Source organism: Crinia signifera, chromosome 8 (genome assembly GCF_055691185.1).
Source record: "Crinia signifera chromosome 8, ASM5569118v1, whole genome shotgun sequence".
NCBI lineage: Eukaryota > Metazoa > Chordata > Amphibia > Anura > Myobatrachidae > Crinia > Crinia signifera.
The window spans coordinates 114,530,743-114,557,401 of NC_139224.1; the positions used below are offsets into that span (position 1 = coordinate 114,530,743).

At 44.0% G+C, this 26,659-nt stretch overlaps 1 protein-coding gene across 2 annotated transcripts in view; it reads left to right on the forward strand.

Moving 5' to 3' along the window:
* The window catches only part of LOC146026401 (calcium-activated chloride channel regulator 1-like), a 105,202-nt gene that overhangs the window by 24,909 nt on the left and 53,634 nt on the right, over positions 1–26,659 (forward strand). For both annotated transcript variants that reach the window (XM_083157045.1, XM_083157046.1), the window contains 4 exons: positions 2,666–2,830; positions 3,556–3,783; positions 11,320–11,423; positions 25,236–25,376. In XM_083157045.1, coding sequence (XP_083013171.1) covers positions 2,666–2,830; positions 3,556–3,783; positions 11,320–11,423; positions 25,236–25,376 — 638 coding nt within the window. The remainder of the gene's footprint in view (positions 1–2,665; positions 2,831–3,555; positions 3,784–11,319; positions 11,424–25,235; positions 25,377–26,659) is intronic.

The following is a 26,659-nucleotide window of genomic DNA, read 5'->3' on the forward strand; positions in this document are numbered from 1 at the left end:
GTGATGAGCGCAGCGAGCCACCGAGCCCGAAGCGTGGCGAGCGGACGCGTATTACTTTACATGTATTCCGCATCCCCTCGCGGGGCTCACTGCGCTCGCCACGCCTCGGGCTTGGTGGCGAGCGCATATAAAATCAACTCCACGCCGATGTGGATAGTGGGGGTATGAAAAGGTCGCCACGATTCGGGTTCACGTTCATAGTGGGGGTGGCCTGGGGGTGCATTTAACATTGTAAGCCCCCATTAGGGTGCTTATACAATTTAAAATCGCATCGCATCGCATTGTGTGGCATTGTATGCCATATACAATGCTATACAATTTTAACATTGTATGACATCGGGGGACATCTCGTCGCATCGCATACAATTGCATGCCTTATGGTCTGCGATGCGATAGGCGCTGTGATAGTACACAAGTACCGAATACATTTTACATGCTTTAACGTGTGATTTTAAAAGATCATTAATCTCCAGAGATGAAAAATTAATTTTCCAGTTTGCCATATCTGTAGGGTGTAAAGAATAATCCAAAGGTACTTGAAAAAATGTATAGGCAATGGAGATGGCTTTAAAGACTAAAGGTTCTTTCTAGAGTAATTTATCAACAGGATGAGCCAGTCATTATGAGAAAAGTGTCTTATGAGAGATCTAATATAGGGCCGGGCCAATAAAAAGGCGGTCAGGTAAGATCCCACAATTGGATACCTCTCTGCTGCCTCCTGGAATGTAAGCGGACTCTGATTCTGATGGTCAACCAGTTTACCCCCGCCCACCAAATATAAAATGGATAATATGCTCGGCCCTCCTGAAAGTCAGGATTATTGATTACTGGGAGAAATAAGGACCATGTCTCATCCTGGCCCATAGCTTTTTGACAGACCACAACATATGGGTTTTCTTTAATAGAAGAGGGGATCTCTTCTATATGCAAAAGTAGGAATGAGGTTAGATCTCCTCCTTCAAGAAACCTTCTTTCTAGGTCTGTATTGGCATAATTCTCTTGGTTATGTAACCAGTCTTCGAGAAATCTCAGTTGTGATGCTTGAGAGTACCATAAAACATTTTGGAAATTCGGACCCCCATTATTCACGGTTTGTTGGAGTTTTATTAGTTTGCTTTTTTCCTGTTTCAGATAACCTGTCGAATGAGAAAATTTAGATGTTCCATCTAGAAAATCATCTTAATTAAATTTGCTCTCCCCAAGTATGATAGTTTTAGAGGTTTCAGCTTCAAATTCTGTAGCTATTTTTAGAATTAAGGGGGTAGAATTAAGTTTTTATATATACAATTTGGCTTCCTGGGTACTTGAATTCCCAAGTAAGTAATAAAGTCAGTTCTCCAAGACAATGGAAGGCCTTCCAATCCTTTTTTAATATAGTCACCAGGGCCCAATTGTAGCGGAATTTATTTAAACCAGTTAACACAGGAGCCCGAGAAATGGCCAAATGTTTGTAAAAGTTGGAATATATGGATTAATGATTCTTTAGGATTAGAAATATATAGTAGTATGTCGTTGGCAAAGGCCGTTAATTTAATTGTTCTTTGACTAATTTTGATCCCTTGAAACTGGGTGTCATTTTGCAAAAGACGTAAGAGGGGGTCAATGGCTAAATTGAAAAGAAGGGGGGAAGGGGACAGCCCTGACAAATTCCACAATGCATGGTAATAGGTTCACTACAATAACCATTAACTAGTCATAGGAAAATGTTGGCACAGACAGGAAGAGTGCTTGATAAGAATAGATTGGAACCACAGCAGGGACAGGAGCTAAAGAGAGGACACAAGGGGACACGCACTTACTGGAAGTGTATGTTTTCTGAACCTAGGGGCTACAGGATGCCGACCCTCTAGAACAGTGTTGCCTAACCCTGGTCCTCAAGTACCTCCAACAGTGCATATTTTCCTGGTCACACAGCAGGTGCACAGGTGTACTCATAATTCAGATACATTTTAAAGATCCACAGGTGGAGCTAATTATTTCACTTGTGATTCTTGAAAACGTGCACTGTTGAGGGTACTTGAGAACCAGAGTTGGGAATCACTGCCCTAGACCACAAGACCACTACCTGCTACATTCCAATCTATTCTTATCAAGCACTCAGTCAGAACCCCCTTCCTTCAGTGACCTGTACATGGTCCTTTATTTTAACTTTTGAAATGTTTGGTCTTGCATCCTGCAACGCCATCCTTATAACTACTCAGGACAACTGTGACTAACTGTGACTGCATGCAGTATAAATCTAGTCATCACCACTGTTCTCTCAGTTGAGAACACTGGCCGTGACAGTTCGCTCAGCGCACTGCTCCCGACGCCCCATGTGTGCGGGGCATTAGTTTTACATTACAACCTGTATCCATCATCTGTGCACTGACTTTGCTTGATACTTGATACTGTGTAGAATTGCATACCTAATGTCATACACATGCATTGTGACTCTAATATAATAAAAGTTTTAATATATCCTACTCACATTTAAATATAATGTATTACAAGTGCTGACCCACATTCGATGTTTGGTCGATTTATTGTAAATAGGGACTTTGGGTAACCTTATGGTCCAACTGCTACCATCCTAATTTCCATTGTAGTGAAGCCCATAGTTTTTCCTCCCAGCTATATAACAATTTACAGTATGTGTTTAATTTACATTCTGCTTTCCTTTAAGGTGCGGATATTTTCAAGAATGACGGAATTTATTCCAGATACTTCATCGGCTACCAAGGAAATGGCAGATACAACTTGAAAGTTCGCGTTGAGAATAAAGACAAAGATGAAAAAGTTGCCATACCAAAGAGTGGAGCACTATACCGACCTGGTTATGTTGAGAATGGTAATAATGTAGTATTTCTTTTTATCCATTTCGAGTGTTTGAGAGCAAATGATAATCTACCAACCAGGCAGATGATCTGCAGATAATTGTAGAGTATATGCCCAGCTTTAGTAATAGAGATCAAGGACCTGATTCTGAGGCTGGAGTAAAGCAAAAAAAGAGCAGTACACCTGGACAAACCATGCAACAATGCAAGTTATTGTAAGCATTTTGTATACAGGGTAAATACTGGCTGTGTTTGCATGTAGCCCTCAAATACTGAAATCTGCCCTAATTGTAGCGCAACATGGTTTTGTCAAAGTGCAAAATTACTATTTCCCATCTAAGAGACAACACCCCCCCCCCCCCCCATCATTAACAGTCCGCTCCCTCTTCTGAATGATATCGCTCAGCAGCACCAAAATGAGCGATGTCACTCATTATATTGCCTAGTGTGTACAGGACTTTATACTGATTGGAATTGATTGTCAAAATTTGTATTCAAAATATTTTTTCTTGGTAATTTCATAAGACTGAAATAGTGAAAAAAAAATGATGTATAACATTTATATAAACCAGGGGTGATCAGAAAGAAAAAACATGAATGGTTTCCTTTGTAACAAATGATAAAGGTGAAACAGCATTTACATTTATTAGGGCATTTGCCTTTTCTTACAACCTATACAGTCTCTGGCACTTCATCTTCTAAAGACGGAAAATAAAACAATCCTCATTTCTCTTACTAGGTACAATAATCAGCAACCCACCAAGGCCAAAACCTACCTCTGAAACTCAGAATTTTGGAAATTTCAGCCGTACATCTTCAGGAGGTGCCTTTGTTGTAACAGATGTACCGGACATTAAAGTAGATGTCTTTAAACCTAGTAAAATCATTGACCTGGAAGCAGTATTTAAAGACCAACAATTCATATTGTTTTGGACAGCAACTGGGGATGACCTGGATCAGGGAAATGGTATGTGCGAACTATCATTATTTACCTAAATTCATTTTCTTGAGTGAGCTTTGAAGATGACCCCTTCAGTAATTTGTAGCTAAGAACAGATACTTGGAAGCATATGTAACAATTTACAAAGTTGCCGGGCCCTTTGCGGGCCACGGGCATGGGGCGGCAGACTCATGTAGCGCCCATGGGAATACCCAGGGTTTCATGGGCGTCCCCATGAAAATGCTGGGCATTCCCATGGGATTATGGGTGAAACGAGGTGTGTCGGGGGCGGGCTGCTGACATCACATGACTTCAGCCATTCGGTAGGCTGCGAGTTTCACAGCTTAGCCAGTCAACCAAAATCACTCCCTCAAAGTATTAAAACTGTGACAAGATGACATTTACACTGGAACCTGGCGAAGACCCAGATTCCAGTGTAAGAACCATCTCCAGCCCAATAACTGGCCATAATAGGTTAAAAAAATAGTTGTTTCTTTCTGGAATCATTCATAATCTGTATAGAATTATTGTAACTCTGACTGTTGGCCATTCTGTCTATCATCAGTTTCCCAATATCACAGTGTTTGGTACCACAACTAGCAAGACCACATTACAGCTGATCAGATGGCAGGTTGGACAGTGCATTGGGAAGGTTACCACCAGTCACCTGTTATTACAGTAACCCCTTAGCCAAAATACCAGGCCACAAATGACCAAGCCTTTTAGCCTTAGCGACAGATTTCATCAAGTTATGTGTGAGGAGATAAATGTCGGAATAAAAGAAGATTATAATGAACTACTGTACATATGCGTTGGGAAATTATATGACCATTTGTGTTCTGTTTTTAAATACAGCTTTAAGTTATGATCTACGAATGGCTTTCAGCAGCCAGGTGTTAATAGACAACTTTGAAAAGGGCACCGTTGTCAATATCTCCAGTCTTACACCACTGCCAGCCGGCTACAGAGAACAGTTCAGCTTTACTCCAAAGAATATTACTATTCAAAATGGGACAGTCTTTTATTTTTCTTTGGTTGCTATTGATAAGAGCAATCAGAAGTCAAAATCATCTAATTTGGCACGTGCAGCGCTGTTCCTGCCACCAACACCAGGCAATTCAGGCAATGGCGTTCTGCATTCAGTGAGCACACTGCTTTTGACTCTTATTGCAGCATTCATTGCCTCCCATGATTGATATATAATTAGACAGTAATGAAACAAAAAGAGAATGCTACTTAAGGGCTATGTATTTGCATACTGGGAAAATATATATTATAAACCGTATACTATACTAAGTGCTTGTAAAAGGCTAATGTTGTAGCTGTGGAAGTGCTTTATAAAACAAGAAAACAAACAAAAAAAAGACAGTTAATGTACCAAAAGCACTACTTAAAAAGAAAGTGAAAAATTGAATTATGTATAAGGTAAAACTTGCTGTAAATGTGGGAGGAGTTAATGTTGATACTCAGCTATATATATAGCTACTATTCATTGTCATTAACAACATCTTTCTGGCACTTATATTGCTTCATAGCCAGTAATGGAGCTCCCAACAGATTTATAGTTTTGTGATAATTTACTTATAATTATATTTTGCATTGTGACTACTAGTTGTGAGTTAGGTATCACTAGTCATGATCAAATATCTAATCATGTCATTTTTACGGTTCTGGTGGCTAATGCCAAAGAATGCCGCATTTTTTCTACAGTGGCACAATATTTTGTATAATATAATGCTCATGTGTAATTAAAGCATGTAAGGGATGCTTATTATGGGAAGCTTGTGCTGTGTTTATTTTAAACCTATTTTAACCTGTGTGGTAGCTATCATGATCCCTGTCGTTGTTCTCAGCTAGTCCGTGACCAATTGCTAGTAGAGTATCATGTACAAAGCGGTTTGTGGAAACTATTGTGTATCTACTCTATACCTATATATTATCTATATATACCTGTATATGTCTAGTGTCTGTGTGTCACCGAAACACTGCCATCTGTTGGCTGCAAGTGAAACTACATTTAGCTTTTGAAGTATTTGCTTCGTGCTGGCTTAATAGTACTATATTTAATATAATGCTCATTGCTCCTATAATGTTAAATTGTTGATTTAAAAAAAAAAAAAAACAGCTCAATCCATGCTCTTAGTTTTTCTTTAGACTTCTGGGACTTCTGGGACAACTCAATTCAACTGTAATTAGGGTGGTACAACATGTGCCAACACATATGGTGCAGCACAGCACCTGCCAATTTTCTGGTTTAGGCAATCTCATCTGCAAAATTATCCTCTTTAATCCAAAAATGGTGATAAATATAAAGTGTTCTCTAATTAGTTAGAAGTCAGAACTAGGTTAATTTAGCATTAACCAAATTATATCAGTTTATTGGATACATTTTTTTTTTTACATAAAAAGATTCTGTAGTAGGTGATGTCAAGTAGGTAAACCACATAACAATTTTTATTGCTTTTCAATTAGATCAGTGTTTTTCATCCACTGCCGTGGCACCCTAGTGTGCCTTGAGCTGTTCTCAAGTGTGCCCCCAGATCTAGAGATGCCCATACCAGTTTACAGCCACCACCAGTTCAACTGTTATTTACTGGTCTCTTCTTTTCATGTAAACTGCCAATGTATCTTATTTGTGTTACCTGTGGGGACCAGTGTGAATGTTTGTTGTATGGGAGCCAATAGGTTTGTTTTTTTTTCCTGTGGGGGCCAATGTGTTTTGCCCTGTGGGGATCTCATGGTGTGCCTTGGCAATTTTAAAATCTTATTTAGTGTGCCGGAAGGTAAAAAGGTTGAAAATCACTGAATTAGATTGTCATTAATAGAACTATTGCATTACAATTTGAAAACATGGGAAGCAGATACAGAGACTGTTTAGCTTAAAGTTATTGCTAAGGGTATATTACAAAAGTTTAGTTGTCGTCCATAGCAACACATTAGCAAATAAATGTACAAAATAAATTAATCTGATTGGTTGCTGAATTTACCACCTCATATACATTCTACACTAGGACAATTAGCTCGGACTAGTGGGTTGGGCTTGAAGGGTTAACTCATGTAAACGCAATTATAATATTAGACACTACTAATAAAATACATAGGATCATCTATAGTTTATGGCAGTAAATTACTGTATTATAAAACCTAACGTTTTCGTTTTTTGTTTTATTTTTGTTAAATCTGTTTTATATTTTCAGTTCACACAAATCTGTTTCAATATGTCTGTTCCTATAATAAATAAAAAAAATTATAACATATACTGTGTATAATTCTTTAATTTTCTTATTTGGCCCACTTTTGTATGTTACACTAGTGCAGTTATTCTCAAACGTGGTCCTCACGTTTTCCAGGTCACCTGACAGGCGCACTCATTACTGACTGACACATTTTAAAAGATCAATGGAAGAGTTGGAAGTATCCGCACAAACATTTATTATCTCTTGGATATCATATTAGTCCATTCCAGATTACCCATAAAATGCGTCAGTTATTAGGTTTTGGAGGTGCACCCAGGAATAATTGTTACTAGTACAATTCAAACAGAAGAGAAAAAAAGTATTCCCAATTTGGGGCACTCACTGGACTAATATATTGTATAATTTATGCTGTACAGTGTCCACAGAAAAATACAATTCATTTAAAACATAACTTTTATTATTGTTATTATTCTTAAAATAGCTGAAAGCCAGCGAAGTATGAGTTAACAAAAATAGTGCAGAAATAAAAGTGATTAAAATAAGTGTACTGTGTTTGTGTTTCAATCAATTCTGTCCTCAATGTATATAAATATGGTCACAATGAAATTTGATGCTCATCCAGAAAGACTTTATTTGGTACTCTTTACCTAGCACGGCGCCCATCGCGGCCATCAAATGCACTAAAAAACGGATGCGACGCGATGCCCGCGATTTCCCATAGGGAACAATGTTAAAAGTGTGATTGGACCCGATTTTACTGTTTAATGCCTCAATGCCCGCGATTTTTCCATAGGAAACAATGTTAAATGGGCCACAGAGCCCAAATAGTCCCCCTGAAGTCTGAAATGGCCCCCACAATCCGACCTTTTCATACCCCCACTATCCACGTCGGCGTGGAGTTGAGAATAGAATAGTGTGGCGAGCGCAGCGAGCCACCGAGCCCGAAGCGTGGCGCGCCCCGCGAGGGGACGCGGATACCTTCACAGGTAAACGCGTCCCTTCGCGGGCTTCACAGGTATCCGCGTCCCCGCGCGGGGCTCGCTGCGCTCGCCACGCTTCGGGCTCGCCACACTATTCTATTCTCAACTCCACGCCGACGTGGATAGTGGGGGTATGAAAAGGTCGGAGGACGCGTACCGCCGCCCCAGTGCTCGCCATGCTTCGGGTTCACGTTGATCGTGGCGTGGCGTTAACAATTGTGGGGGCCATTTAAGACTTCAGGGGGACTATTAGGGCTCTGTGGCCGATTTAACATTGTTTCCTATGGAAAAATCGCAGGCATTGAACACTAAAATCGCGTCCAATCACACTTTTAACATTGATCCCCCTGAAGTCTGAAATGGCCCCCACAATCCGACCTTTTCATACCCCCACTATCCACGTCGGCGTGGAGTTGAGAATAGAATAGTGTGGCGATAGTGAGCCCAAATGTGGCGAGCGCAGCGAGCCCCGCGAGGGCACGCGGATACCTTCACAGGTAAACGCGTCCCTTCGCGGGCTTCACAGGTATCCGCGTCCCCTCGCGGGGCTCGCTGCGCTCGCCACGCTTCGGGCTCGGTGGCTCGCTGCGCTCGCCACACTATTCTATTCTCAACTCCACGCCGACGTGGATAGTGGGGGTATGAAAAGGTCGGAGGACGCGTACCGCCGCCCCTCGCGGGCTCGCAGCGCTCGCCACGCTTCGGGTTCACGTTGATCGTGGGGTGGCGTTAACAATTGTGGGGGCCATTTAAGACTTCAGGGGGACTATTAGGGCTCTGTGGCCCATTTAACATTGTTTCCTATGGAAAAATCGCAGGCATTGAGGCATTGAACACTAAAATCGCGTCCAATCACACTTTTAACATTGATCCCTATGGGAAATCACGTTTTTTTTAGTGCATGCGATGGCCGCGATTTTTTACACCCGATGACCGCGATGGACATCGTGGGCACCGTTCTAGGTAAAGAGTACCCTTTATTTTTCTATCTTTCAGTACAGGTGGCCGTTGGTTTCCAACAGGGTTCTTATAAAGAGAACCCTGTTGGAAACCAACGGCATCCTGTAATGGTATTTGTCGGTGGACACTCTCTACAGGATAAATTATACAATATATTGGTCCAGTGAGTGCCCTGAATTGGGAATACTTTTTTTTTCTCTTCTGTTTGAATTGTACATTTTAATAGATCCACAGGTGGAGCTAATTGTTTGACTTGATTCTGTAAAGAGACCTGAAATACATGCACAGTGTGGGGTCCTGAGGACTGATTTTGAGAACCTGTGCACTAGTGCATAATTAGCTTATCTTCCCCCCACACACACCCCCACGGCCATAACCAGCCCTAGGCTCAAAGAGACAATCCTGGTTTTAAAAAATCAGGGAACAAACCGAGTAGGGGTTCCCTGCATTTATTAAAACCAGCACCAGGCCCAAGGGCCAGTCCTGGTTCCCAAAATATAGGGGGAAAAATTAATAGGGGTTCCCCGTATTTTGTGAACCAGGCCCAGCCAGCCAGCAGGGTAATGCCACAGCTGGGGGGGCAGACTTTTTATACAAGTCCCCCCCAGCCAAAGCATTAACCTCCTGACCGGTCAGCCTGGGCAGGTATCCTGGGGAAGTGGGGACCCCCCATTGAAGGATTTATCTGCCCAGTCTGAAGCCAGGGGCTGTCCCCAGTACCCATGGGCTTTGGCCACCGGGCTGATGGTAGTATAAAAAATTCAAAAATCTGTTGTGAATTGTTGTGGAACTACAAGTCCCAGGTCCCAACAACGGTACAAATAATTATATAAAAACACACACCTGTAAAGTATAACTTTATTACATCCAGAGCCCACACATACTGATACTTACCTACCTTGACATGTAGGTAGATATCCTCCGTCTGCTTACACAAGACACTGCAAACACTCTAATCCTTGCACTCATTATCTCATACATTGATTATTGCAATAGCCTCCTTACCGGTCATCCTAAGAAAAGACTCTCACCACTACAATCCATTTTGAATGTAGCTGTGAGGCTGATCTTCCTGGCTAGACGTTCAATGTCTGCTGATCCACTCTATCAGTCCCTCCATTGTTTTCCTGTATTTTACCGTACTCATTATAAAATACTTCTACTCACATTCAAGGCCATTAACCTGATTACACCAACATATATCTCAGACTTTGCTTATCTTAAAATATATCCCTCTCCGCTCTGCGCAAGATCTGCATCCACACTCATTACTAGATCCCATTCACAATTGGCAACACCCATCTTTTCTAGCTTCCAAACTTTCAAGTGTTCCCTGAAAACTCACCTCTTCAGGCAAGCTTATCATTTTCCAAAACCCCCACATAACCTCCAGTACCAGTCACATCTAATCCCATTAGGACTGTCTTGCTACAGTATTTGGTGGGACTGTTAGAATCTTATCCTTATGTATAGCTCCTGTTATCCCTATAGATTGAAAGCCAAAGCATTAACCTCCTACCTCTATGTCGGTTTGTTACTACCCAGTTTGTTTTTTCATTGTTTCCGTGTTAACCACGGGATTCAATTACTGCACCATCCGTTTTTTTTTTATACACCTGATGGCCGTCAGGAGTACTCCAGAAATAGCTGAATAAGCACCAGCAGCTGGGAGCCAGTTGCCAGTGATTGATATTTAAATAAATTAACATAATTAATGTGTAAATTTGTCTAGCGCAGTTTTCTTTTTCTTTTTTGTATTCTCCCTGATTACACCTTAACCCAGTGGTTCCCAAACTGTGTGCTGTGACCTCCTGTGTTGTCTTGGGACACTTGCAAGGGTGTCTTGGGTTGGGAGTGTCCAAACCAATTTGGGCTAACCAAAGTGAATTGTGGGGGTTATTATTCTTTAAAGGGGCAGTTACTTACAAGGCATGATTTTGAAGTAACTGACTGCCCCCATAAAAAACGATCATTGGGTGACAATACATCCGGTCCATGATTTCTCATGGCATCACACATCCCAGTGATACTGCACACATAGTTGTTGCTACACAATCTCAATTAAATGCTTTATCAAAAGTGCACAATAACTGTAGATATAACATGTGTAAACTGATTCCCTAGCTTTCTAGATAACTTTTATTTGTCTGTCTTATTTATGGGTACTTCCTGGGAGGGACATTACTAAGGTTAATAGTTACCTAGATCGTTTCTTCAGAACAAAACTGAAAGGAAAAAAAATATTTTTTCTTCCTGTCTGTAGCTAGAGAACCAAAGAACGCAAGGTTATCCAAAGAGACATTCTGATTTTATTTAAACAGGTTTTTTTCTCAAACGTAGAAACATAAACCAGGGAGGCAGCTAAACAACAATGAAGTTCCTTCTAATTTACGCTCTAATATCTACATTTCAAGTTTCTTATCCAGCTGCAGGCTCTATGGTGCAGTTAAAAGACAATGGATATGAAGATATTGTGATTGCAATAAATCCAAGCATACCTGAAAATGCTATGATTATTGAGAAAATAAAGGTAAGTTTATATTTTTGCTTAACGCAAATTGTTATCTACCATATCATGCAATAAACCACATAATGAAACTTAACATTGCCAATGCTGCTAATACAAATGATAATCTATATGGGAATATTGTAAAACCTGTATCAGTTAATTTTTTACTTCTGTTTTTATGTCTGCATACCTTCCAACTGTCCTGTTTTGTCTGGCGGTGGGTGGGTGTGTGTGTGTGGAGGGGGGGTAGTTGGAAGGGGATGCAGTGTAAATCCCGGCGTTCAAAATCCCAACCGCCGAAATCCCAACACTTTCTCCCTCCGGAGGGAGAATAAATGAGTGTGCCGAGCGCAGCGAGGCACCGGGCGCGCTGAATGGCGAGCGCAGCGAGCCCACAAGGGGGGTAATCCACGTCCCCCCTTGTCGGGATTTCGGCTTTCAGGATTCCGGCGTCGGGATTTTGAACGCCGGGATCCCGACCGCTGGGATTTAATACTGAATCCGTTGAAAGTCCCCCCAGCCTGAAGGGAATAGACGCTGTTCATTTAGCATTGCAGAAGGGCGGGAAACGGGGCGTGGCCTGAGGGTGCATCACCACATGAGGCCACACTCCTTTTCATAAGCCACGCGATTGTGTCCCGTCTTCAAAATGACATATGTTGGGAGGTATGTGTCTGTATTATATTGTTCTATTTCATGATACATGTTTTCTGCTCTGCAGGAACAAGCACAGCAAGAAATACATAACTATGGGGTTTATTCTAGTTCATTTTTTTCTGACAAAACCATGTGCACTGCAGGGGGGCAGATGTAACATGTGCAGATAGAATTAGATTTGGGTGAGTTATTTTGTTTCTGTGCAGGGAAAATACTGACTGCTTTATTTTACACTGCAATATAGATCTCACTTTGAAGAAAAACCCCACCCAAATCTAATTCTCTCTGCACAAGTTACATCTGCCCCACCCGCAGTGCACATGGTTTTGTCCATCTAAGAAGGATTTTGTCAGAAAGAATGAACTAGAATAACCCCCTGTATTATTACCTTTTGAAGTTACATACAGTTATTAATGTCTTGTATATTATTTTGAATCACCAGCAATAAGCTTCATACCATAATGTAAGTACAGCATGGCAGAATCACCTTTCACTTCTCCATGCAAATGTCTTGTGCAGCTTCTTTCCCCTGGCCCCTGCTGCAGTTAACCAGGTGCAGATTAAGCCTTTGGATGGTCCAGGGTACTTAAAACAGGGGGGCCTTCCCTCTTGTCAGGTTGCACCCCATGTCTGTGCCAGATGTTCTGCAAGGTAAATTCAGGCGCAGTGTGTGCTGAGGGGCTCCACAAAATCCAGCCCTGGCCCACATGCAATCCGTTCACAGAGGAGCCGTGTGATGCGACATTGGGTCTATTCAGCACAAGCATTGTAGCTGTGAGGGCCCGCCGATGCTGCTCAAGCCATCCAGTGCCACTTCTGCAGCTTTCCACCCTGCAGACAACAGCTGCTAGCTGGGTCATCTCTGCCATTTCAATACCCAGTAATAGTTAGGTGTATTACATTTTAATAGGTGTTCATGCTCTCTAAAGACTCTGGGTGATCCTAATGCAGACACTGAACTGTCACATTAGGTGCTAGTTCAGTGTGGCAATATATTTTGTATGTACAGTATACATAATGTGTGTGGCAATGCGATGACACCTGCATCTATCGATTTTTGACAACTGCAGGTGTCATTGCCCATTCCGTTCACAGCAGCAGGCACAGCTTTGTCGGAGGCTGGGGAAGCTGACAGCTCTGGCGGGTTATTTAGTAAGAATCTCAAAAGCAAAATCTTCCTCTAATGGACAAAACCATGTGCACTGCAGGTGGGGCAAATTATACTGGGCGAGATTTAATGAGGTCCGATATTGTGACTTTTGTGATATATCGTAAAAAATGGCCGAAATCACACTTTTTCCGAAAACGTACATTTTATAGGATGCGAATTGCGGGGAAAATCATACTTTTTTGGCACAAATTCGTAAATACTGACTTGGCAATTCTTAGTCACACTTCAATTCGCATCCAGATGTTTTCCCATTATAAAGTATACAACATAACCAGCCCCAGGCTTATTGAGTCAGACCTGGTTCCAAAAATATGGGGGACAAAAAAACTGGGGGCCCTTCGTATTTTGGAACCAGCACCGGGCTCCAACAGACCATAGTATCATGCCACAGCCGGGGGACACTTTTTACATAAGGTCCCTTGGCCATTTCATGCTCACTGTGGCAGGTCAACCCTGGACGGGGTACCTGAGAGAGTGGGGACACCCAATAAAGGGGTATCCCCCCAGGCCTCACCCATCCAGGGCTGAAGCCCAGGGCTGTCCCCGGCGTACATGGGCTGTGGACGCCGGGCTGATACGTGTAAAAGTGTAATAAAAAACATTGCTTTTTACAGGTGAACTACAAGTCCCAGCTGGCCTCACCCCCATGCTGGGACTTGGCGAACCACAAGTCCCAGCATGCGGGGCATTAGTGGGCTCCCTTGGACTAGTAGTCCTCCTGTAAAAAGAATGTTATAAAAAACCACAGACACAGAGAACAGTAAAACTTTATTATGCACACACTAATTTTACAGCTATACTCACAAACCCAGGCCCTTGAGCCTGGTGCTGGTTTTAAAAAATCTGCGGATCCCATATTTCGTTTTGCCCGTGATATTTTAAACCAGAACTGGCTTTTTGAGCCCGGGGCTGGTTACTTCTATGGGGGGGGACCCCACACCGTTTTTCAAAATTATTTATTTAATTTAACTTTTTTTTTGTACACTGAAGCCTGCATGGATCTGACTGATGTGTGCAGGCTGCTGACTTTGTATTTAATGGCCGTATATACGGCCGCTAAATACAAATACGGCAGCATACAACCACCTACGCCATCATGTGAATACGAATCAGTAAATACGACCGATCACTAAATCTGCCCTATTTAAGATTCATATTTTCCGCTAAATTCAGTTGTGTTAAGAATACGGGGGTAGTACCGTCAGGCACTTACGTGTACACAGAGGAAACAATTGATACAAATTGCAATTTATTTAAACAGCATTAATATTAATAATTGCATGCATGCAATAAATAAACTGTTAAGAATACGAATACGACTGAGTCGTATTCATATTCTCAGTAAATTTCCCCCTATATTCGATATTTCTTCTTTTTTATATATACAGTACTAAACAACAATCACGTGGAGAAAAGGAGAAGTGACCTGGGCTTATTCTCGTATGTGACAAAGAGATTAACTCCAGTAGAATTTGTGAACTTTACCAATCCATAGGAGCACCGTGTACACATAAAGACTTTTTGTGCATATTTGTAATATAAGGTTGGGCGACCTTTTCTTTATTGTGTACATACAGCTGCTCAAGAGTACACGATCAAGGGTAACAATCCTTTGTGTCTAGACAAATTCAAATGTGGACAGATCACAAAGATATCGCCATGAATCTAGAAAGCAATCACCAGCTGCACATGCATACACATGCATACAGAGATTGAAAATGTGGATGGATCTATCCATGTGCTGATGAATCACTCTGATCATGAAATATATGCTTGTGAGCAGCAACTAAGCAAGTACTTTTGGATGGGTGTCAAGGACATGTAGGCAGACTTCTGTACTGGTTTGTGGCATCTGGATGGATATTGGACAGTTTCAGGTGGATTGTTTGCACCCTGCATGGGGCGGGTGTGGTTCCCAATACTAATAATGATGGCTGTTTATGTGGATGCAAATGAAAGTGTATATCCTGCTGGTGCTCGCCGCGCACATCTTAAGACGCCTATGGCACAGGATACAGCATGAGCAGCATCAGCCCCATGATGTTCTCTCTTCAGTTTGCTATGGTGTTCCAGTGGCTGTGTTCTCACATGTCATTTGAATGATAACACACCTCAAAGTCGTGTTTAAACATTTGGTATTAAATATCAAGTTTTGTGTATCTTTTGTTAATAACTAACTTGAGATAGTGAAGTGTGTAGGATTGGACGAATGTACATCTAAACCTCAAGGGCAACATTCTGGTTTGTTTTACTGCATACACATCTCCAGGTATTATAGGGAGATGAATCTTAAGGTGCATACACACAGAACCATTTGATACACTTCACAAAAGATTGGTCACTGTTCTTCCTGCATGGAAGATCATAGACCAATCATAACGATCAGCGGGTACACGCATCATTAACAATACACGGAAGTTGTTGCAATCGAACAGGAACGCCTCAAATCATTCAGTGTGTACACACCATAAGGAAGACTAAAGTGCTGGCGATGACCTTGCCATTGTCGACATAATGCTTGTGTCAACCTTCCAACCCTGTCGACCATAGCCATGTTGACCTATTTCACGTGTCAACCTCAGCCTTGTTGACCTTCTGTGGTTGACCCAATGCATGTCAATCTAAATAGTGTTGACCTGGCGACCACATGAAGGTTTTAAAATGCAGTATATTAGATTTCATTTGAGGATATTCACATCCAAAATTAGTACTGGGGGAAAAAAATAATTAGAGAATTGTCTCAAAGGCTGTTTCCTGGACAGGTCTTGGCTATTCCTTTGTTTTTTGTAATCACCAAATAAGCAAGCAAAAGGTTTTTCAGTGGTTTCAAGTGTGGCATATGCATCATCAAAGCTGTTGCTGTGAACACACAACATGTGATCAAAGGAGAACATGTGATCAAAGGCCAGATGTATCAAGCTTCAAAAAGTGATAAAGTGTAGAGCAGTTCTGGTGCAAACCCTGTCTGTGCCCCTGGCAATCCCCCCCCCCCCCCCACCGCTGCCCAAACCCCCCCCCCCCCCCTCCGCTCCCCCTCTCCCCTCTGGGGGGGGGGGGGGATTTCAGCAGGCACTACATGCGCTCCAGGAGGGGGGGGAGGGTGCGGACAATACTGCGACACTGCGGCGGGTGCCCGCACCCCCCGTGTCCAGAGGGAGGGCAGCGTTGATTCAAGGGCGGGATCTAGGCAGGGGGATGCTCACTAACTTACCTGCTCCCCACTCCCTGCTTTCTATGGTGCCTCTCATTGGTACCTCTCCTCAGCGCCGACTCAGTACCGCCCTCCAGTGGCCGGCGCCCCCTAGGTAAATGCCTAGACCTGCCTAGTGTTGGCGCCGGCCCTGGTGTAGAGGGATAAACAACGTGCCAATCAACTCCTACCTATCAATTATTAAACCAAGTCTGTAACATGCGACGTAGGAGCTGATTGGCTGGCTGTTTATCACTCTCCCTTTTATCACTTTTTGAAGCTTTACACATCTGGCCCTAAAGGGCACGTTTATCATGTATCAATGTGATCTGGGCGAATCCATCAGGAAGATAGAAGAAACCTTTGTAATGCACAGTTTGGTACATTTGGAGCAGGGGTGCTGGAACGATTTTAGGTTGGGGGGGGCAAGATATAATCTCATTTTGGCGCCCCCTAAATTGCTATATGTTACCCCCTGATAGCAGCAGCCATCCATGTGGGCGGGCGGCAGGGGCTGGCTGGCAAGCCAAGTAATCGGCCCACCACCACCACCACTCCCTCTCATGTACCCCCCCCCAAAAAAAAATAGCCGCCGGAAGCCTCCTCCAGTATCACAGAGGCAGTGACGCGATGCGGGTGAATTCATGACCCCGCCTCCCCACCCCCCATGAATCTAACTTGCCTAGTTACTAGAAAATAATGTCTAATTGGATGAAGTACCTTTAACAACAGGTGTACAATATAACTGTTATTACATACTATCCCCCCTCCAATACATTAGCAGATGAATCCCAACAAATGTTTACATCCCCAGTAGTTACACACAGTGCACATTTATTTGATCTAATGGGCACACTGTCAGATCATACACAAATTAAATATAATGCTGTGCTTGGCTCTCTTACCAGACACAGGACAGTCCCCTGGATTCCTACCCCGAGTCCACTTCAACCACACAGACTGCTGCGGCTCCCACCCACTTTCCTGCGCCACAGCTGCCAGCGCACAGGACCTCTGCCGTCCGGCTCTTCCATGTGACGTCAGACGCACGGGCAGGCGTCGTCATGATCATCCACTTGCCCGTGCTTCACTGCCCACTCTGTCTGAGACTGCAGGTGGGGTGGGGGCAGCGGTGTAGCTAGGTGCCATGGTGCCCGGAGCAAGGTCATATTTCGTGCCCCCCCCCCCCCGGGGTAATGAATTGGGGGCGTGGCTAACATGTGTTGGCATGTTACATTTGAAATATGTGGCAGAATCTGCTGCGCTATATAAGACGCTGTAACGGAATCTGCTGCGCTATGTAAGACACTGTAACGGAATCTGCTGCGCTATATAAGACATTGTAACGGAATCTGCTGCACTATATAAGAACGCTGTAACGGAATCTGCTGCGCTATATAAGACGCTGTAACGGAATCTGCTGCGCTATATAAGACACTAACGGAATCTGCTGCGCTATATAAGACACTAACGGAATCTGCTACGCTATATAAGACGCTGTAACGGAATCTGCTGCGCTATATAAGACGCTGTAACCGAATCTGCTGCGCTATATAAGACACTGTAACGGAATCTGCTGCGCTATATAAGACGCTGTAACGGAATCTGCTGCGCTATGTAAGACACTGTAACGGAATCTGCTGCGCTATATAAGACATTGTAACGGAATCTGCTGCACTATATAAGAACGCTGTAACGGAATCTGCTGCGCTATATAAGACGCTGTAACGGAATCTGCTGCGCTATATAAGACACTAACGGAATCTGCTGCGCTATATAAGACACTAACGGAATCTGCTACGCTATATAAGACGCTGTAACGGAATCTGCTGCGCTATATAAGACGCTGTAACCGAATCTGCTGCGCTATATAAGACACTGTAACGGAATCTGCGGCGCTATATAAGACGCTGTAACGGAATCTGCTGCGCTATATAAGACACTGTAACGGAATCTGCTGCGCTATACAAGACGCTGTAACGGAATCTGCTGCGCTATACAAGACGCTGTAACGGAATCTGCTGCGCTATATAAGACGCTGTAACGGAATCTGCTGCGCTATGTAAGACACTGTAACGGAATCTGCTGCGCTATATAAGACATTGTAACGGAATCTGCTGCACTATATAAGAACGCTGTAACGGAATCTGCTGCGCTATATAAGACGCTGTAACGGAATCTGCTGCGCTATATAAGACACTGTAACGGAATCTGCTGCGCTATATAAGACACTAACGGAATCTGCTACGCTATATAAGACGCTGTAACGGAATCTGCTGCGCTATATAAGACGCTGTAACCGAATCTGCTGCGCTATATAAGACACATATGAGAGATTCACCCCCCCCCTCTCCCCCACAAATCCCCCAAACCCCATGATCATTCCCATTATTTATGTTTAGTTAAAAACTAAAATCCACCTTGAGAAGAGCAGGGTGGCAGCAGAAACCAGAGTGATTCCCCCCCCCCCCCCCCCCCCCGGACCCCACCAAACCCCCAGACCAGACCCCATGATTATTTCCTTCATTCTTTATCTTTATAAAAAATAAAAAATAAACGGAAAAAAAAATCTACCTTGAGGAGCACAGTCATTCTGTGTAGACGAGGCAGGGGACTTCCTTATTTCTGCTGCTCAGCGCTGCCCGGGAGCCGGCCCGAGCAGCAGCAGCTTGATTAGGGACTGGAGCAGGGAGTCACGTGACGTGACCCCATCGTTTTCGCGGCGGCAGGACCAGGTGAGCAGGGCAGACAGGGGCAGGCGCCGGGCATGGCAGCCGCCGGCGCACGCTGCCCTGCGTGTGTGAGAAATTAATTATTGCAGGGACTCCACTTCATTTGCGGAGGGGGGGCGGCGCCCTTCGCCCAAACTGCGCCCTCCCTACGCCTCTGGGTGGGGGACTCCCGGCAGGTACGCGCACGGGATGCTGCTTCCAGAGCATCCTAAGCACCTGACCCCCGCCCGCCATGATTCTTCTTGCTCGGCGCCGGCGGGCGGGAGGCTGCGATTAATCAGTAATATAGGCGGACGGGTGGGAGGCTGAATCAAGCTTAATCAGCCCACCGCCCGCCTGCCTATATTACTGATTAATCAGCCGCCCGCCCGCCGGCGCCGAGCAGGAATCCGATAGCGCCGCCTCAGTAATTTTGGGGGGGGCAAGCTGCCCCCTCGCCCCCCCCGTTCCGGCGCCACTGATTTGGAGAAAAAAAAAGATTGCATTAGTGAGCCCAACAAAACAAAAAGGCCTATAAATCCATGGAAGACAACAGTGGTGGATGATTGCAGGATCCTTTCCATTGTAAAGAAAAACTTGACATTATCCAGCCAAGTGAAAAACACTATCCTGGAGGCAGGGATCTATTTAAGTCAACCATAAAGAGAAGGCATCACAAAAGCAAATACAGAGGGTTCAGCACCCATCCATTCATAAGCATATTGCAACCTTTGCGTAAAATAGGATTGACCCCTTATATGGGAATCCAATTAAGGGCGAAGAAATTTGTATGGCTGAATATGCTGCACTTTATGGCAGTGGGATCTCGCACTACTACAGAGCAGTGTGCACTTTTATGCAAATCAGACATTTAGCTGGCTTGAATTCCCAAATGTGTATAAATGATTCTTAGACGCCGGACAGCGCATCTACAGTCCCCCAGGTCTTTCCCAAGCTCTGGCGGTGCAGACCGCGCAGGAGGCTTGGGTGTCACTAACTTTAGTGTTCGCCGCCACTCTCTGCCAGTCCCCCCAAGCTCCGGCAGTGCTGCTGGCACCGGAGGCTTGGGGAAGGTAGTGGGCAGCGGCCATGATCTTCTGTGCAAAGTCCCAGTGCAGGGGCATCGGGGATGTTGCTAGGCAACATCCTAAGCCTCGTTTCTGGGTTCCCCGGCGTCACCAATTACTGGGCGGGCTATTTCAAATAAAATCCGTCCAGAGCATCCTGTTCCTCTTCCCAGCCTGCCTGCCTGCAAGTCAGCTGTGTATCTCCTGTGCTGGTCTTTCGGTTATCTTCACAAACAAGTCAGTGGATACCTGCTTTTGTCTTTATTATTATTTTCAGTGTCATCTTTGTGCATTGTTGCATTTACTGTTGTTTATTAACATTAACCATCTTGTGTATTGTTACATATGTTAGTATTTACAGGCATCATCTTCCTGCATTCCTGGGAGTCCTGTTTAGGTTTGCTCCCAGACTCCTCCCGAAAAAGGGAAAATCCGCACACCAGCACATACTGTAAGGTGTCTCAGTACCAGAACTGTACTTGTGAACCCCATATAATTGTAGTAATAGACGGAATCCTGGCATTTCAATAGTTTCTGGACTCCTGGCTGCCTGTCAAGGCTGCAATCCAGAACCATGGATGCAGTATGCTCTCCAGGCACCACTGCTACCCAGGAACAAATGCAGGACCTAATTCTAATTTAGGAGCAAGTAACGGTGAAAACTTGGCATTTCCACTAGGACAGCTTATAGTGTTACAGAGAAAGTACAGTACTTAAGTCGGCGTTTGCAATTTGAAGCATTAATATTAATACCCAAGGAATAAAACCTTTTTAAATTAATTTACTGGTCCATTAATGCAGAATGTAGAATCCAAGGTGAAGGTACTCATAAAATGATATGATATGTGCAGCTAATAAGCACCAGAGCAACTTGAATTATATAATCTGAATCACTCCTCTAGCAAATACTAGTTTTCTGTTTAATAACTTTCTGGCTTACCCTTCCCCAATTATACCAATTATACTCCATGGAAGCGTTGATTTTCAGAAATAAAGAGAGACCCTTGTATCTTATAATGGCACACACAGAAATGTCCCTTAGATCATATTATGCTCCAATCAGTAATACCCCTTACATCTTGTTATGCCCCACACAGCAATGCCCTTGCATCATATTATGCCCCACACAGTAAATCCCCTTGCACCATATTATGCCCCACACAGTAATGCCCCTTGCACCAGAATATATGCCCCACACAGAAATGTCTCTTGCACCATATTATACCCCATAAAGTAATGCACCTGGCATAAAATTATGCAGCATGCATCACATAATAATGTCCCTTCCAATTGCCTCTACCTGCTTGTTGTCAGGGGTTTCTTCATGCAGCTCCCACTGCTCCTCCTGCTGCCATTTGCCGACGTTGTTTTAGCCCTGCCTCTTCTGTCTAGAAAATGTCCCTTCCAAAACTGCTGCCTCCTCCTTTGGGAGCCTACAAAAGTGTCTATTCTGAAGCATCGTTTCAAAAGGAAGGTTATTAACAAAGAAAGCGCAGACAAACAAGATACAGCAGCTCCTGATATACACCACTGTCCTGTCAAACGAACACTCAATATTGGGATAATCTTATTCGTAGGTGAAATAGGTGAAACCATACAGCACTACCCTTGTATGTTTAATAAAGAGATGTAACATAACTTATGGTGAAGTAATGGTCGAATGGCATTCAAGGTTGTTTGATACCTAAAATGACACAAATCATATCCCCTTTTCCCAATTTAATGGGGTTTGGGAGGTCGGGGTATATCAACAAAGAAAGATCATTGTGCAGTATCCAAGTATAACACTATTTTTATTCTGTACAGGGAACTCACAATGATACATGATAAAAAGCATATAATCACATGTCCATTGGCAAAGCTGCAAACGGCCCCATCCACTCCGATCCAGGACTCTGTTGTTCTAAGGAGGTTCCAGGCACGGTATCCCAAGTCCTCTGAAGTCCGGAAAGAATAGGAGGTCACCGCTCAGCCAAGCAAAAATAAACAGCATGTACCACACTTAGGGCCTTATTCTGGTTGGAGCGGCCGGGCCGTACGCGGACGTCCCGGGATTTTTAATGATCTGCGCATGCGTACATTCGCTAATGCGCAGGCGAACACTCCACAACGCTTACGGACGGGTCTCTACGTGCGAAAAAACCTATACGCGAGTGTACGGGCATTGGGGGCGGCATAGGGGCGTGATGAGGGGAGCGGCCGAATTAATGAGGGAAAATGGGCGTAAATATGGGCGTACACGAGGGTGTGCACCAAAAATGAGCGGTGCTACTACCGCACGATCGACTACAGCACCGTTCATTTCGGACACAAAACAGGCGGCCGCCAACCGCCATCTCAAACCACCCCTACAGATACCGCATGCCAGCGTGCGCCTGGGTTTGCTAATTTACGCTGCTTACTACCAAACACATACACCTGAATGTAATAAGCAATGCTGCAGTCTATTAAGTCAAAACCATGATTTCACTACCTGCAAGCCACACACAGCACTCAAACACATTGTAAGCTTATCTTTCTATACTTCTCTACATTTAAAGGTTTGTTTAATTTAAGGTAAGAATCTTTTTAAGACCTGCTTATATATGCTAAGGTAGGTATTTGTTAAACAGTTATACACATTCACTACGTGCTTTCATAGACTTTACACAGTAGCACACTCAATCTACACAAGTCGACATGTGTCAACGTGTTCACTCTAATACAAACATAGGTTTTGTATTTATGATACAGTAACATAAACCACATCTAACACCTACAAAGGATGTTTCAGCAATGTTTTAAGCCCATGGGCACTATTTTGCCCATTAATTAATTCAATCAATTAATTAATTTTCATAATTATAGTTGAAAGGCAAGATTTGCAGGTCCATATATGTGAAGGGTATGCCAGCGTACACGGACGTACGCTCACTCTCACGAGCGGTGACATAAGCGGAGTTTTCTATTGAAAACAATAGGGACCCGTCCGTGCAAGCTGGCGTACGCTCAGATTTCCGCAAGAAGTCGGCGGGAAGACAGACGAGAGACGTCCGTAAACGGTGGCGTACGCTCAGTTGTACGCCAGTTGTCGGAGTGTAAGGGCTGGCCCGTCCGTGTACGTTGGCGTACGCTCAATTGTACGCCACTCCCCTTTGACGTTGTTTCTGGCCGTACGTATGCGGCTGAGTTGTGGGTGGACTTAACCCCAACGGCCGCGTGCGGCTAGCGTACGTTAATAGCGAACATACGCTCGTTTGGCCGCTACGATCAGAATAACCCCCTTAATGCATTTCGGACACCTTGTCCTTCATCAGAAGTGTGGGGCATACTGATAATGGAAGTCCTTATATCCTAAGTCAAATTACTAAATCTTAAAGCCCATTGGTGGTTAGAAATGAAATCATATGTCCTCACTAATTACACACAGAGCACTGTACCGCGGTGTCCTCGCCGCGTTAACCGGAAGTTCCGCCGGAAGCAAATCAAATGTTTGAAAAATAACAAGAGTTGATTGGCTGGTGCGTTATCACCTTACACTTTTTCTCCACTTTATCTTTTCAACAGGCTTAATACATCTGCCCCACTGGCTCCCCTGGCACTAGAAACGGCCCTGATTGGGGTTGCCTTCACCTCTCTGCCAGGGAAGATAAAGCACCCCTGTTGCAGGGTATGCTATGGTTTGAACTTAACCCATCCATCAGACAACACAATGCATTGATGTTCAATCCATATCCTGTCTGTTAACACTTTAATAGTCAATTAAATAAATCCACAGATGTGCACCCATAATTAAATGTACTGTATAATTTTAGTAGTAAACCACATTACTCTACTGGAGTAAATGTATTAAGGCAGGGGTGTCAAACACAAGGCCCGCGGGCCAAATCCGGCCCGCCAGACCTCTTCATGTGGCCCACGCAGCCGCCGCCAGCCTTCACCTTTTATTCTCGATTTTTTTTTTTTAAACAAGAGAGCCGCCTCTTCAGCGCATGCGCGGTAGCCTACAAGCCAGAGAACGTCTGCCCTCTAGCGCAGTGCCGCCGGTCATCAACCCCTCCTCCGCTCCCACCTGCTGTATAGGAGCCAGAAAGAGGAAAGAGCAGGTCCGTTGTGGTGAATGGTGCTGCTGCTGCTGTGCGCTCCAGGTCACTTACTGCTGAGTGTGCACTGCACAGTAACCGGGAGCACACTGCCCCCCACTCCTGGATAAATAGTGCAAAGAGCGCTACTCACAGGAGGGAGGGGGAAATGCGCCTGTGTGAGAGCGCAGCTGTGTCCTTGGTGGTGGAGCAGCTCAGACTGGAGTGGACGCATCAGAGCGGGTAATTGTCAAACTCTCTGCCTATGTGTGTGTGTGTGCACTGGCACATTGCAGCCCATCATTAATTGCTGTGTCCCATGATAATAAGCAGGAAATATGCCCTAAGACTGAGTGCTGCCCCCCTGTGCAGGCAGCGTGTGCCCTAATGCACTGCAGTTCACAGCAATAGCCGGAGGGAAATGCTACTGCTGAGTTACAGTGGTATTATTTGGGACATACTTGTATGAAGGACACTATTATGATAATAAAGAGTGGACACATAGTCCTACAGATACAACCGGCCCTTTGAGGATGACCAAACTGCTGATGCGGCCCCCGATGAATTTGAGTTTGACACCCCTGTATTAAGGGATGAATAAAGCACTATAATACACAAGTGTTCCTCATGTCCACTGAAGATAAGACATCAGGGGCCAAATATAATAGGGTGAGAGTTTCAGAAAGTGAGAGATTTTAGGAGATATTTCCCATGTTTTTTAAAGCAGCAATCAACTCCATGGCAAAATCAACCTGGTGTTGCAGTGTAATGGCTGCTTTAAAAAAAGGGGAAAACTCTCCCAAAATCTCTCACTTTCTGAAACTCTCACCCTATTACATTTGGCCCCAGATATCACCATTTATTAGCAGCTTATACAGATACATTTATGCAGATTAGAATATCTACATATATTAATAGCCTTGTGTGTTGAACCATACTGTAGGTAAAACATTCGTGTGCTTTCTTGTACTTGTAGGACATGGTGAATGATGCCTCTAATTATATGTTCCAAGCTACAAAACAAAGACTTTTCATTAGAAGTATAACAATTTTAATACCCAACTCCTGGTCAAGCAGCAAGGAGTACAAAAGACCAAAGAGGGAGTCATATGATAAGGTACTGTCATTGTTTTGATCTTCTTTCCATATATGAAGCCCCTGTCTGTTACAAATGGTAGTGACACTTACAGTCGGGGCCTCATTAAAGGTTCCAGGTGCCCTAGGCTAATACACATGTAGCTCCCCTTGTAATACTACTAAACACACGTGTTATGGGTGACCAGGAACTCCCCATTCATACTGCCCATGTGCATGTAATGAAGGTTAAACAACTGCCATGTGTGATGTAATGCTTGTGGTGTGTGAACAAGACTTTAGGCTGCCTGGCTGGGGCTGTAGCGCGTAACTCTGGGAGGCAATGGAGTCATCTGCCGCCGGGGTCCTGCTCCCAAGGGGGCATCTCTCCTCCCCTGCAATTTTGAATCAGTTACTTGAAAGCCATCCATATCGTTTCTTTGGCTGACTCCCCCTCCTAACATAATTTTTTCAAGTGTCACAACCTGTATTATTTATCTTGCCTCCGGGTAACTGGGACAAACTTACAGTGGCTGTAGCACAATGTACATGGTTCCATCAGTAAGTTACATTGGCACAGCAATCTGGCAGTCACATTAAGAACTTTACCCCCACAGTACATTAGGACTGGTGATAGCTAACGAGCATGGAATAAATTAGACCTTAATTGTATTCCTCGGCTGTCACCTGCAAGGCACCCCCAGTCCTGGCACCCGAGGCTGCTGGCTAATCAGTCTATTGGTTAATCGGGCACTGCTAACCGTATCTGTTCCAGCATCTTAGGTGATTTATTCCTACTTGCTTCTGGCAACATGTATAGCAACAGGACATTCTGGGGCTGAAGCAAGTTGGTTTTCCCTTTATGTCCCTGCACCGCACGTGATCTGGAGTATATGCAAGCACAGGCAATGCAGAGTAACATTTAATTCACTACTTCAGCAATTGTCCCAATATGGGTATAGATTTTCCCTGCTTCACTGCCACTCCTGCCAGCCAAAACCTCTTTCCCAACCCCTCACATGCACACTTGACTTCCTTATACTGTATATGTATTATTTCTTTGTCTGTAATACAAAAAAAAAAACCTGATCACAGGGACAACTGATCAATGTTCAACTCCCAGCAATGCCGGTATGCCGCTGCCAGCATTGAGAAGAATAAGGATGTCTCTTGCACATGGCTAAAGTGGCCCTCAGTGCCAGCACATAAATACATAAACACACAAGTAGCCAAGTCTCCTAGATCCTATGAAACCACCCATGCAGCCCCCATAAACGCCCTGCACAGTGGCGTAACTATACATTTTGCTCCCCCCTGCTAAAAAGT